The following is a 15,807-nucleotide window of genomic DNA, read 5'->3' on the forward strand; positions in this document are numbered from 1 at the left end:
TGAATTAATAGTGGTCTCAAAGTGTTGATAACTTGTTCTTGAGTCTTCAGTCGGAGTCTGAACACTGGAAAATTAATTTTCAGACGTTTGACTTCAGATTGCGAAACCCTAGGTCTCGATCTGTGTTGATCTGGGATTTTGCTGAGCCGATCGGTACCTGGACCATGGGAAATTGAGAAAGTTGTGACTTTTGGCCTCAATCTGGAAAAGAACCCTAAAACTTGAGATCATGTGGGTTCGATCTAAAACTGGAACTCTGAACGTGAACTTTTATGAGTTCGATCTGCTGTTGGCGACTTGGAGAACATTCATCCTTGCTGAAATAACGGATTCTTGATTGTTTTTGGTGGTTAATCATTCAACCACCCTTCAGTTTGCATTTTTTTGACCCTACACGATCGTGCACACACATAACATAGGATATACATGTTTATGTCTCTATCTTGATATGTTTCAACTGCTGTATATTGCAGCTACTTACACCAGTGCATGATATCACATTATACTTGTCTGTGATCATTTGATTGGGTGTTTCAAATTGAGCCTTGACCTAAGAACTTTGATTCTCACAGAATCCTGGTGAATTTGATCACTCTTGTGCTACTGCAGACTTTTATTTGTGCACCTGAGATATTGATTCTGCCTATTTTGTATTAATTCCTTGGTTCTTGCATTGTTTACATTGATATAATAATTGATCTTGTTATTGTTGAAATTTTTATAACTAGAAATAATTGTGATTTATTCATCTGATTGCATTTTATTCTTCTATGATCTAAAACATCATTTTTGCGAAGGTCAAAATCATCATACTTTCAAAAGTTGATCATCTGTCTTGTTTTAATTTTTGGAAATACTGTGTTAGTTTTTTCAACAACAAAACATGACAAAAACATCTTTTGAACTTGGTGTTTTTGATGGAAAAATGGATTTTTTCATTTGGCAACAAAAAAATAAGAGGTGTTTTAGTTCAGCAAAAGGTTTTCAAAACAATAACAAATGAATTTCTTGATACCATGACAGATGATCAAAAGGAAGAATCTGATGAACTTGCTTATACCTCCATTATTTTGCATTTGTCTAATCAAGTTTTAAGAAAAGTAGGAAAACATGATACTGCTAAAGCCCTGTGGGATGAACTAGAGAAACTTTACCTGTCTAAGTCTCTGCCTAATAAGCTGTTTCTGTTAGAGAAATTTTGTAGCTTTAGGATAGACCCTACTAGAGACTTAGAAGACAGTCTAGACATTTTTAATAAGTTAGTTCAAGATATCATTAATACAGGTGAGACAGTTTCTGATGAGTATAAGGTTGTAGTGTTACTTAATGCTATACCTGACGCTTATAAAGAGGTTAAAGTCGTCATTAAGTATGGTAGAGATACTCTTACACCTGATATTGTCATAGACTTTTTTAAGGAGTAAGGAATTTGAACTTAAGTCTAAAAGAGGTAATAGTAGGCCTGAAAACTTGTTTGTTAGAAGGAGGACTCTAAGTAGATCTAGTGGTACTCAGGAAAGCTATAATAATTAGGGAAACAATAATAGGAGAAAGTTTAAAAGTAGACGTAGGTCTAAGTCAAGGACTAGGACTAAAAAGTGTTATGAGAGTGGGAAAGCTGGATATTTTATCAAAGACTGTTTAAGGGTGTTGATGAAGGAAATATGGTAGAATTCGAAGGTCCTGCCACAGTAGATGTATATGATGTGACTGAACATTTACCTAACTTTGCAAATGTTGCACAAGAAGGAAATCAGAACCAAGAATGGATCTTGGATTCTGGTTGTACCTTCTATATGACTTCTAAGAAGAGTTGTTTAGAAAATTTTAAGAAAACTGATGGAGGTGAAGTGGTTATGGGAAATAATATAGCTTGCAGAGTTGAGAGACTTGGAAATGTCACTTTGAAATTTGATAATGGATACATTTACACCCTTGAAAAGGTTAGGTATGTCCCAGAATTAAATAGGAACTTGATTTTCATAGGAAATCTGGATGATATGGGGCTGTAAAGAAAAATAGGAGATGGTTTTTTGCATGTGATAAAGGGATCACTTGATATTTTTAAAGGTGTTAAAAGAAATAGGATTTATGTGATCAAAGCTAATACAGTGTTTGACCAAATAGGAGAGTCGTCTAGTGTTGAAGTTGATGCCACTTTAAAATGGCACAAGAGATTGGCCCATGTAGGGGAAAAGGACCTACACATCCTTCATAAAAAAGGTGTGTTTGGGAAGGACTCTAAATCTAATGTGTCTTTTTTGTGAAAACAGCACTTTAGGTAAGCAGCATAGGCTGCATTTTAACATAGGAAAGCATAGAACCACCTCGGCCCTCGAGTATATACATGTTGATTTATGGGAGCCTTCATCCACTATCACTCAAGGAGGAAATAAATATTTCTTGTCTTTGATTGATGATTACTCTAGGAAGGTTTGGATTCATTTGTTGAAACATAAATTTGAAACCTTTGAGAAATCCAGAACTTGGAAGATTCTGGTGGAAAATGAAACTGGGAAGAAAATTAAAACTCCTAGGACTGATAATGGTCTAGAGTTTTGCAATTCTGAATTTGACCAGTTATGTAAAGAATCTAGGATTAAAAGGCATAAAAAAGTACCCTATACACCTCAGTAGAATGGAGTAGTTGAGAGGATGAATAAAACCTTACTAGATAAGGTTAGGTGCATGTTGATAAGTTCTGGTGTTCCTAAGGTTTTATGGGGTGAAGCAATAATGATAGCTTCATATATTGTTAATAGGATCCCCTCAAGTGCTTTAGGTGATAAAACCCCTGAAGAGTTATGGACAGGACATGTGCTTGATTATTCCCACCTAAGAATTTTTTATTGTACTGCCTATTCCCATCAGAGTATAGGAAAAACTTGAACCTAAAGCCCAAAAAAGTGTTTTCTTGGGATATCTTGATGGAGTTAAAGGTTATAGACTATGGAGTAAAGAGTCTAAAGGTTTCAAAATCATTACCAGCAGAGATGTTACTTTTGATGAGTCAAAAATGCCTTGTTTAGAAAATAAAGAGCCAAGAGGCCTATCTGGTGATGAAAAGTGTGATAGTACCAAGCTGCAGGTGAAGCTTGGCTTACCTACTGAACATGTTGATCATGAACAGGTGGATGAAGAAGCTAAAACAACTTCTAGTCCTCAAGACAATGAAGACAAAAGTGTTCAAGAAAATCTGGAAAGTCAACCTGATGAATTAGGAGATTATCAATTAGCTAGAGATAGGACTAGGAGAGAAGTAAGAGAGCCTGTTAGGTATGGGGATTACCTTTTACTTGCTGTTTTGTCCTATCAAGACTTAGTGTTTAAAGAACAAAAATCTTATGAAGAGGCTATGAGCAGCAAACAATCTGAGAATTGGCTTGCTGGTATGATAGATGAAATGGACTCCTTAATGAAAAATAAGACCTGGACTTTAGTTCCTCTTGCAGGTAAGACCTTTGTTGATTGAAAATGGATTTTTAGTGTTAAGAAGGGAAATATTGTTGGAGAATACACCGGTTATGTGCATATTATATCCACAAAAAATATACCGTTTATGTTCACGAAATCGAAACAAGGTTTCGATTTACTAAAATGGAGTTTGAGAAACTAACCAATAATTATCGAATCTGACCATTTTCATTCTTGAATTAAAACATATGATTTTTCATATCGAAACTTTCATAAATCATATAAATAAAATTAATCATTTTCTAAAATCAAGTAGAAATGAAATTAGAAAAAATTAGATGTAAGTGATGCGATTGGCCAAGGCAAGTATAACTCTTTCCTTAAGATGAATTTGCCCCGCATCGGTGCTAACGGTTTTACGACAATCATCTCCCAAGGTACAACGACCACGTCAAGCCATAGGAGCACTTTAAATGACTTCAACCAGCGAACTCGAACGGAATTCCCTCTCTACCAAGGAAATGCATGAAAATACTATGAAATTAGAAAGAAGAGAATTGCAAGAGGAGAATGAATGCTCAATGCAATTGGTGTACCCAAAACCATGTTCATAGGGTCTTATTTATAGATGTAGAATGGGTGCAAATGAAGTAATGTGGGTCAAAACATGCATCCTTTCAAAAAGTTACAACACTTTGCCAAAACCTTTATCCTTTCAAAAAGTTGCAACACTTCATTTCTTCCAACTTTGGTTCGCAATTTCTCATTCATCCAGAGTTGGTTTCGAGATTCAAATATATCACGATGATCTACTCGATGAGTAAAATAAATTGGTCTATTTACTTTTGTAATTTGACCATCGGATCAAGTCCGAATATTTGGTCGAAGTTGACACGTAGTTACACCTTTTCATTATCCACTTTTACACACCTTTTCATATTCCAATTTTTGGTTAATTATTTGAACTAATTCTTACAATCCCCCACATGAATGGAAATTGGGTACGCATATGCAAATGCGATGATATGATGCAATGTAGAGAAGGTAAGAAAAAACACTGCATCAGGGAAGGTAGCTTTTGGCCTTGAACTTCCCTTAGTGAAATACCATCGGACTTACTCGGCTAATTGGTGAACGTGATGTATTGAACCATTCAGCCTTTAGTATAAGCCAAGACAATGATATTCACACAATGTCTTTCCTAAACCATTCATGGTTCTCATGATTTGGTTCATTTTGGCCCTGAACCCTTCTTGGTTCTGTGAGTGTTTAGAAAATTTAAGCCTTGAATAATTCTCATTGAAGCGGCCACACTTCACACTCACATAGGTGACCTCCTATTAAAAGTATTCTGCCCTACTCCACTTGACTTAATCAAGATATAATAATCATTAAAAGATTATCTTAACCTCTTACAACTCTGCAGAAAGTGCTTTAATATCATAGGAATGAGTTAGGAAATTATTTTCCTAATTGTTTCGTGGAATCCTCATAGCTTAGTTGTCCCTTTGAACCAAGATCTTGGGATTTTCAGTCAACAAGGTAGGGTTACCGGGATCTCCAATCAACAAGGTAAGGTTACCATTACAAGGACTCTAACGTAGTAGGCTTCAATCACATTCCCTTCGATATGCAGTCTTCTTGATCTCTCTTAGTAAATGTCTTTTAAAGGTATCACGAGTTTACACCATTGAGATCATCTGCTTAATGGTATTATGTCTATGACTTATACGTCTAGATCTACCATTACATGTGACTTCGTATCTTATCTAATATTGCTAGCCAATGATCGATTCATTTGATAGATACAAATTGTCGCCACCCAGAAATTCTCTCCTGAAGCTATATGCTTCATTAGCTTTATCTAAAACTATATCAATTTTCAAACACGGTTGGAGAATTTCTATCAAACACTACACTAATCACTTTTACTAGTAGATTTCAGAATCATGGGTATTTAATATCATCATTGAAACATTACCATGCATTTGAACTTTATGAATATTCTTCATATATTCCAATTGTTCTTGCATATCTAAACAAACAGCATTATCGGCTTTACAACCCATTTCATCCACTTTAGACTTAGTATATATCATCCTTATAATCAGTATAAGGGTTTTCTATCTTTCCACCTTTACAAATATCGTTCTGTGATTATAAGATAGAAGCAAACGTAACTGTTAAACTGAATTACCCCCACAATTCCTCAATTAGGAATACAAATATAATCTAGTAATATTGCATCCACAAAAGAGTATTAAGTTTAACCCTCACATTCTTGAGTTATACTTGAACTTAGAGTTCATCAACTCTTTCATAGTTCAATTCATAATAACCGTATCGAGTGATTTGTGAAAGTCTAAGTACTTTCAAAATAGTGGTCATTGACTCACAATTTATTTCAATTAAAGTTGCATATAACGTACTTCAATCCAATTATTTTAATTTCATCATTCAAATTAAATCAAGGCTATCATATAGACTAGCAATGCTTTCAAAACATATACTAACTTAATTGATTTCATGATTGAAGTCAAATTCAACAATAAAGAGGGCTAAGCATTGCAACTTCTTTAAACATATGCAACTTATAACATTTGTGACATTTCATATGATAGTTTCATTTCAACTATCGGTTGAAAAGTTGTGTTCTCAAAAGACACAATCCTATAAAAGGACACACCTCTTGGAATAATCTCTATAAAAAGACATACCCATTGGAAAATAATTATATCAAAAGTCATATTTTTTTCATATGAAAGGATGCACATTTTCATCTAAATTGATCATAGAATATTTCATAATATTCTACACAATTTTCTACAATTTCAAATAATTAAATGGCTTAATTCTCATTACTAAATAATGATATCCACTTAAATCATCTCACTTAATTTTATCAAATTAATTGAGGCTATCATCATAGTCAAAGTTAGTATAATTTCAATAAGATCTGAAATTTTAACTAACTAATTTACCATATCATTATCATATTCCAATCAAAGGAGTCATCATGAAAGTTCATATACTTTCATCAAATAATTGACATCCTTATATGTCCAATGGTTAGGAATAATTTCCTTATTTCCATCCATTCATTATTGGACTTGAGTTAGTTTTAACAATATCCAATTCATCATGACCAAAGTGAAGGAATAACAACTTATATTTCAAACATTTATACATCCATTGTATAAATGTATTCCATCTATAGGAATGTCAATGTCTCAAGGGAGTCTGTGCACTTCCATATTATATGAGATGACATTGTAATCTCATCATCACAATATGAATTGCCACTACCACAATTAATTAAATTAAACAATGGTCGGAACTGCACCATGCAATTCCAAAACCAATAGCAACAGTCAACACAGATAAAAATGTTTTCGAAACCCATTGTTATATAAAGAAGGATGGAAGAAATTAAATTTGGTTTGGCAGCCTTCTCCCACTAATGACCATTGGTTTGAGTACAACCATTCATACAAAGAAGTGTCCACATAAGGTAAAACAAGACCAAAGTTATTCATTATCTTGAATCTCGAATATGTTGCATTTTAACAAACCCAAATTAGAGAATATTTTACTATCATTATTCTCTCAATGTATAATTTCATGTAAGCATCTATTCACATGCCATTCACAATATTTTAAGAAAAGGGATAGACATAATGTTTTTGAAAATTAAACTGCCATGGCTTGAAGATGAAAGAACTCAAGCCCTTCATAATTAAATATTTTAAACAAACTGAATTCTTGGAACTCAATCGATACGTGAACGAATAAGACTTAATCAAAATAATACCCAATGGAGCATAACTGTTAAAATGGCATGAATAGTAAATAATTCATGCAATAACAAATTTAAATCTCACACATGCATCGTGCAATTCCATAGTCAAGCATATAAAATAGATTTTATATGTTATCAAGCCACATAATCAAGTCATGTCACTTACTTATCAAACTATAAAATGCACAAAAATAAAATTCATCTTAAGATTGTTGAGGAATACACCGATTATGTACATATTATATACACAAAAAATATACCGTTTATATTCACAAAATCGAAACAAGGTTTCGATTTACTGAAATGGAGTTTGAGAAACTAACCAATGATTATCGAATCTGACCATTTCCATTCTTGAATTAAAACATGTGATTATTCATATCGAACCTTGTATAAATCATATAAATAAAATTAATTATTTTCTAAAATCAAGTAGAAATGAAATTAGAAAAAAATTAGATGTAAGTGATGCGATTGGTCGAGGCGAGTATAACTCTTTCCTTAGGATGAATTTGCCCCGCATCGGTGCTAACGGTTTTTCGACAGCCATCTCCCAAAATACAACGACCACCTCAAGCCATAGGAGCACTCCAAATGATTTCAACCAGCGAACTCGAACGGAATTCCCTCTCTACCAAGGAAATGCATAAAAATGCTATGAAATTAGAAAGGAGAGAATTGCAAGAGGAAAATGAATGTTAAATGCAATTGGTGTACCCAAAATCATGTCCATAGGTAGGGTTGTAAACGAGCCGAGTCGAGCCGGCTCGCGAGCCGAAACTTCCGGCTCGTGCTCGACTCAAGCTTTTTCAATACGGGCTTTTTTGGGCTCGAGCCGAGCCGAGCCGGCTCGACTCAAAAAAAATAAAGCTCGACTCGAGCTTTTGGCTCGGGCATTACCGAGTCGAGCCGGCTCGTGTTTTGATATCTTTTTTTTTTCCTCCTAATTGCTGCCCAACAGGCAGCTTTAATTATAAAGCTGTCGGCAGCCTATTTTTTTTATTTTTTTTTTATTTTTTGTTTTAAATTAAACCGGCCGGCCCGTCAATCCACGGGCCGGCCTGGGCTCGGGCCATTGCCCCTTTTTGGGGCTCGGCCCGAGCTTTGGCTCGGTTGGTCCGAGCCACGAGCCGAGCAACGGGCCGCCCGAGCCACCGAGATTTTTTGACATCCCTATCCATAGGGTCCTATTTATAAATGTAGAAAGGGTGCAAATGAAGTAGTGTGGATCAAAACATGCATCATTTCAAAAAGTTGCATCACTTGTCCAAAACCTACATCCTTTCGAAAAGTTGCAATACTTCATTTCTTCCAATTTTGGTCCGCAATTTATCATTCATTCGGAACTGGTTTCGAGATTCAAATATATCACAACTATTTACTTGACGAGTAGAATAAGTTGGTTTATTTATTTTTGTAATTTGACCATCGGATCAAGTCCGAATATTTGGTTGAAGTTGACACGTAGTCACAGCTTTTCATTTTCCATTTTTACACATCTTTTCATTTTCCAATTTTTGGTTAATTATTTGAACCAATTCTTACAAATACTGAAAAGATGCCCATAAGATTTAAGACTAGACTTGTAGCGAAGGGATTTACACAAAAAGAGGGCATAGACTATAATGAGATTTTTTCTCCTGTAATTAAATATACTACAATTAGAGTTATGCTTGCCCTTATTGCTCATTATGACCTTGAACTTGAATAAATGGACGTGAAAACTATCTTCTTGCATGGTGACCTTGATGAAGTGATTTATAAGAGACAACCACCTGATTTTATTGATGAATCTAAATCTGATCATGTGTGTTTGTTAAAAAGATCATTATATGGCTTAAAGCAATCTCCATGACAATAGTACAAAAGATTTGATAAATTTGTATCTACTATTGGTTTTATAAGAAGTGAATTTAATTATTGTTTTTATTTTAAAAGAAATAATGAAAATGTTATTGTTGCCTTTATACTTCTTTATGTGGATGATATGTTGCCGATTGGTCAGAATATGAATGTTAATCAGATAAAAAGGTCTTTAAGTGCTGAATTTGAAATGATAGACTTAAGACATACAAAGAGAATTTCAGGGATGGAAATCACTAGGAAAAGGCACCATAGTTTACTGAACTTGAAGCAAACTACATATGTGGAAAAAATGTTGAGTGAGTTTGCCATGCATAACTCTAAATCAGTTTCACTTCTCTTGGCTAGCCATTTTAAACTCAGTAAAGAGCAATGTCCTATAAAAGTATCTGACATTAGACAGATGGAAAAAATACCCTATGTTAATGTTGTAGGATCTGTCATGTCCACCATGGTTTGTACTAGGCCTGATGTAGCTCATTCCATTAGCACACTTAGTAGATTTATGGCCAATCCAGGGCTAGAACATTGGGTAGCTTTAAAATAGCTGTTGAGATATTTGAAAGAATCTTCACATCTTGGTTTGACTTTTAGTGCCTGTAATGAAGGTGTTGTATTTAAGGGTTTCGTAGATTCAGTTTTTGCCGGAGATAGAGACAATAAGAAATCTACTATTGCTTATATGTTTACTTTGTGTAATACATGTATTAGTTGAAAATCACAACTTCAACCTATTGTTGCTTTATCTAGTATTAAACTGAGTATGTTGCTGCAACTGAAGCAATAAAAGAAGTCTTATGGCTTAAAGGCTTGTTATCTGAAATAAATGAATTAAGGAATCCTGTTGTTTTATATTCAAACAGTCATAGTGCAATTCACCTGTGTAAGAACCCCGTTTTTCATGAAAGAACCAAACATATTGATGTTGAGTTGCATTTTACTAGAGATGTTATTTCAAAAGAAAGTGTGTTACTAGAAAAAATTACAAATCAGTTTAATCCAGCTGATTTAGGGACTAAGGTAATACCTCTTAACAAGTTTAAGTCCTGTTTACAAATTTTGAACATTGATGCTGATTAAATTTTTAGGTTCTGAATAGGTGCTGAACCTGATGCTTGTTGAAAATACTGGGAAGCTGCATTTTTGGGAATAAAGATATAAATTTTTTCATTTATTAGGATTCTTGTATGACCATTGGTATTAATGTGGAGATCTGTTGAGCCGTAATGCCAAGGTCCTATCCAACATAGACTGTGATGATAAAAAAATGCCCAATATGGAATGAGATGACCAAGCCCAATAATTCAGTCCACTCTTAGTCGCACTGGGACCGTTCGATTAACTCACTGATCAATGGCCGATGATTTTAACTATAAATGAGACCTCTTCCTTTGACCTAAGGAGGAATCATCATTTTACTATCTCTTTTTGTGAGTCGCCTCTTTCTGGAATCTTCAAGAGCTTTGTCTCTATGATTTTTCATCTTCTCTTCGTTAGATTATCTTTGTGATAATCGAGTCCTTGATCTGAAAACTCTCTGTGTGAGTAAACTGTTGTGAATTGTTCTGTCCATTTTCATGTTCCATTGTAGCGACTCTGAAATTGAGATTGTGAGGGTTTATGGTTGAATTCGATGCCTCTATGATGTTCCTTAGAGGTTTATGGTAAATATCAAAACTAGATGCAGTGGTAATAGAATTTTCTGTAAAGTTCTCTATCGTTGGATCTCGAATTAATGCATAGTAAGATTTGGTCCTTATTGTTTCATGTGAATAAAGATTTAACTAGTCTACTATCTAGAGGGTACTAGCTAATTTTACCTAGACTATAGGATAATCCTACTTTCTAGTTATATAATAGCATATTTTTATGTAATTCGAATCATTAGCCCGTTCCTCAATTCAATTAATGCATCAGATTTTTATTCCTCTCTTTCTACCAATTATAGAAAGATAAAAGCAACAGCTTTTATCCATTCAAGAGTCCATGTGACTATCATCAAGTGCAAAAAACTTGAAACTCGAGATATCACACCTTCATATACACCAGATTTCCATACACGAATGGATCTTAAGCCACATTATTACTTCATTGTCTCATAGAGAGAGAGAGAGAGCCAACTTTTCCAGCACAAACTGATAAATTACAACACATATACGTGTATCAAGCACTAAAACCTCGAAGATTTAAAGGAGTCCAATCTGCGGAATCATGGCCGTGGCATGCAACCAAACAAGCTTCTTCCATATCTTCTTCAGAGACGTTGTTGTTGCATATATTTGCAAAAGCTCGCATATGCTTCATCCCGTATTGAGTTAATGGACCACAATGTGTCTCAAACAGACGAACCTACAAATAAAGAAATCCGGCATGTAAGTTTACATCAGTAGAATTTCTGGGAAAAGTGAAAAATAGATTAGTGGTTTTAACGAGAATCTTACCATTGATTTTAAACAATCCCAGTCGTCCACAAGGGGTAAACCACGACCTCGCACAGATTCCAGAATGGAAGGCCCCTTTGCAGGACCAAATAAGACCAATCCGATAAAATTGATGCTCCCATCCAAATGCTTTCTGTGGAGTAATGTGTTTCTGATCTGCTGAAGGGTTTCTGCCTTCTTGTTACTACCAGCCTCCATTTTTTTGTACTGTCGCATGGCAGCATCATATTCAGCACTTTAAACAAGTAAATAATCCTTACTTTCTACATCAATACTAGATGAATACAAGAAGAAATAATTTGACTTTGCTTAATTTTTCATTGTCCAAGTAACAAAGTAGAATATCACATTTGATATATAGTATTTACTGTATAATAAACTAGATTTTAGTTCTCTTTAATATTTTCCATAGCTATACAGTCCTCTTTACCGAAGATATCATACCATAACTGTCTAGCATGATGTACTAGATAAGAATTAACCTTTTCCCACAGGAAGAGAAGGTCAGCGTCTCTCTGGTTAATAACATCCATCTGATGATTGAAGCCAATTCGATTTGAAGGGAGGTTCTCGGTTGCAGGATCAAAACCCTGGTACAAAGAGAGCTTTTCGGGTTTGATGCTTTTATTGCCGTATTCCATCACATGAGATCCAGCATTATAGGTGTTGTAGTTGGATGTCCTATCCTTGACCTGGAAGAAGTTCGCAATTATTACGACTCAGATATAAATGAGCTCCTCGGTTTTGCAGGCTGCTTAAGGATTTCGCATCGAGATTACCTTCTGATACTGCTGCTCCACTGTTTCTTTTTTCAGGTTGTGAGACTCACTGCAAACAAATGGAAGGAAGCTAGCAAATGTGCCAGACTACTTACAACATACACAGCATTGCCAGTACAACAAAATTGCAATCAAAGCCATGATCGTTTTGAAGCTTGCGTAAGTGCCAGTTGAAGTTAATTAAGCCATTCAGGAGATTAAATAATTTTTCATTTTCAATTAGAAAGATTGTGTTCTTCACATTGATACACCAAAGTGAAACTATTCATCAAAAATTCCATTAACAGAAGCTGTTTTGATAAAAGAACAAGTTATTCTTCATAACTCTCTCACACACACACACACACACATATATGAAGCAGAAACTCTGAAGTGCAATTGTTTAACAAAAACTCATTTAAGAAATATCAATATGTTCAAAAATCCACCACTAAGTCATCAAAAACCTAGTAAAATCATTTCACAAACCCTTATTTTGGATATTCAATCTCTAGTAGAACTTAAATTGTCATCAAGAATCCAATTTGATCGATTGGATTGAGCATTTCAAAGTGTGCATTATATAGGAATAAAGGAATCCACAATGCAATAACAGAGAAAGCATACCTATCCTCCAGCCAAGCAACACTATATAGATCTCCCAAGCATGTTATGTACTCTGGAGGAGGCGGAGGATCCATTCCCGGACAATATGTTCCCCAACTGCTCTCATCTGCGCTTGATGCCGTTGTCACATATACGTTCAGATCTTCAGGCAGCAAGCCTTCAAATATACTCCCGCTTTCACATGCTTCAACATATATGACCTAAAAAATACATGGTGGATCCAACTGTTACGGACCAGCTCATAGCCAATTAGGAAAATGCCAAACATCGAGAAAAACCACTCACCATCTCTTTGTAGGTTCCAGAGGCATGCTTCTTTCTTAAAACATCAATGAAATCCTTCCCGTAAAGGTATGGGGTACTTGGCATCCCTGAAACGAAACAAGGCTTTATTAGAATTTCGAAAGTAGAAGTCAACATGATATATCACTAAAGATATGAAATGGGCAAAAATTAAACAGTGCAGGCTTCCTCTTGATCAACTTACCAAGCACTCCAGGACCCCCATGATCAGAGTAATATATAAAGATTCTATCATTAGGTTTACTGTCGACAACCTTTCCACTTCCTCCTTTCACAGCTTTCTTGTCACCAAGGATCACAGCAAAAAAATTCTTTACCGTAATTTCCTCACCAGTATAGTCCTAGATTGTATACATGAATTAACAATCACTTCAAACTGAAATAAGAAGAAATTGAACAAGATAACTTGGTAGTCATGTAATATCATTTGCAAATGCCAAAATAAAATATTTTAATCAATTCATGAGAAAAGTTCTATCAGTAGTATAACGACCTCCGTTAAAGAAAATAAAATTCCCATTTACTTGAACCATCCCAGCATTTTCAATTAGAATGCCGCTAATTTGCTTATTAGAACCTTGGCTCAATGTGAACATTATCTTATTTTCTCTATTACGCCATCACTTGATGCCGTTGACGGTAAAACCCCTCTATCCCCAACAACAAATGTTTTATCTGTCTTTACTTGGCCAAAGCAAGAAAAAAAATTTGAAACTTCAATGGCTTTGAACTTACACGCTAAAATACCAGAAAATAGAAAGTAAGCAAATTTTAACAACTGAAACTTTCAAGACTTCAAATTCTTCTGTCACTTGAGATCTCTATTGTCTCTCATGCACTAACCAACGCCACACGTTTGATCAACAGTAACATCAGATTTAATTTCAATGAGTAGGCTAATATTTTTGTTGATTCAGATTGCCAAACCATGAACATGGGAATGATATCACATGAATCCAAAAGATAATAATAATGTGCCCTCCTTTCTATAGACTATTCAGCCACGCTGAGCTTAAGAATTTTCCTTCTCTTCACTTTTGAGTGATAGAGCATCATCACTTAACTGCATAAAAATTAAGGGTTTTTTTTTTTTTTGGGGGAGAATATATTTTGTAACATTAAAAGGGAAAAGTTTCGGGTTTAAGTGTGAAAATATTTTATTGGGAGAATGTGTACTTGAAAATGAGTTTGCCGGAAAATGTTTCTAAAGAATGAGGCTCTAAATCAATTTGATCGTTCTGTTAGCCTCCCACCATTATTAAATGCAAAATCCATGTCAACACTTAAAAAAACAACAATAATAAGCATGGTAACTGACTATTACACCAAAGTCCATCTCATTCCTTCCAAAAATTACAGAGATTCTCTACAATAATCTCTATTTTGTAACATTTTATTACTACTGATAAGAATGCTGCTAGTGATGTGATGATACTTTACCTTTGGCACTCCGGCATAGACGTCATCGCCTTCGGGATGGTTGATTATAACACCATTTCTTGGGTTCATTTCGTTATCTGCTATGTCATCATACATGAAAACTACAATGTTCTCATCTTTCAAGCCTCCCCTGTTCAAGATTTGATATGCATGACAAACATCCGCCTACATAAGTCCATTTTTAAGTTAATTCAAATAAATTGAATCGCGATTAAAAGGAAACAAGAAAGAGGGACAAAATTAATAGACAAGTATAATAAACTAATAGTTATTTTCCTCTCGTCTACCCTATTGTCTACCCTATTTCGTTCAAAAAAATGGAAAAGAAAAGAAAAATTCAAGCGTCAAGACCTAAGCAATATATGTTAAGAAATTTCACCTGATGGCGGTAATTGCTATACCCACTGGAACCTGCTATAAGAACTGCCCATCTCGTACCATTTTTTTCAGTTCCAGGGTGCTCCACCGGCGACCGGATTATGGGGTCCCAAGGGGTTCGTCGACCAACTCTGGCTTCACAAGACGGTGGCGCCACCAGAATCGACAACAAAGACCCAAAAAACACAAATTCATAAAAACCCATCTATTAAAAGCAGCACCACAATACAAACACAAACAGATGAAGAGTTTAATCTGGAGAGGAAAAAGTGAGAAAAGTAGAGAAAAAAAGGTAAAGCAGCTTATGCAACTGAGTACCTACATTCGTATGTGTACTTCATATACATCTATTAAACAGAGGTGTATTAAGCCATGCAAGACAGGGGAGTGACAACTGTGAAATGGTGGGTCCATATCTCCAATATGATTAACAGGTGGAACTCCGTCGTTTGACTTTTCTTATTTTTAATAATGTTATTTATAGTAAACTGCTGTCATAGTCATTTGATGATGTATCAGTTTGAGACATTAACTTTCCATAACTTTATTGTTTTAAATAACAAGTTAATGTATTAAGAGTTTATTTGATACAGTTAAAAAGTTAATTAAAATTAATTTTTTGATCGTTATTTTATTATTACAATTGTCATTTTTGAATTTTTCTCTCATAAATAAGACCTATCTCTAACGATCAAAAAATTAATTATCAAAATCCATACCAACAACCACTAGGGTTCATTTGATTGCAAAAATGAAATTTGGGTAAAAAGAAAATGAATTTCAA

At 34.7% G+C, this 15,807-nt stretch overlaps 1 protein-coding gene across 1 annotated transcript; it reads right to left on the minus strand.

Annotated features, from left to right (window-relative positions):
• Nucleotides 1-11,079: 11,079 nt before the first annotated feature.
• LOC111393200 (vacuolar-processing enzyme) lies at nt 11,080-15,350 on the minus strand. Its single transcript, XM_023018624.1, has 9 exons — nt 15,025-15,350; nt 14,646-14,810; nt 13,390-13,546; nt 13,188-13,273; nt 12,903-13,102; nt 12,297-12,345; nt 12,000-12,209; nt 11,518-11,724; nt 11,080-11,425 (listed from the first exon to the last, which is right to left on the minus strand). Exons 1-9 carry the CDS (start codon nt 15,226-15,228, stop codon nt 11,240-11,242), a joined length of 1,464 nt encoding a protein of 487 aa, XP_022874392.1. The 5' UTR covers nt 15,229-15,350; the 3' UTR covers nt 11,080-11,239.
• Between the last annotated feature and the right edge of the window lie 457 nt (nt 15,351-15,807).

Source organism: Olea europaea, chromosome 4 (genome assembly GCF_002742605.1).
Source record: "Olea europaea var. sylvestris chromosome 4, O_europaea_v1, whole genome shotgun sequence".
Classification (NCBI taxonomy): Eukaryota; Viridiplantae; Streptophyta; class Magnoliopsida; order Lamiales; family Oleaceae; genus Olea; species Olea europaea.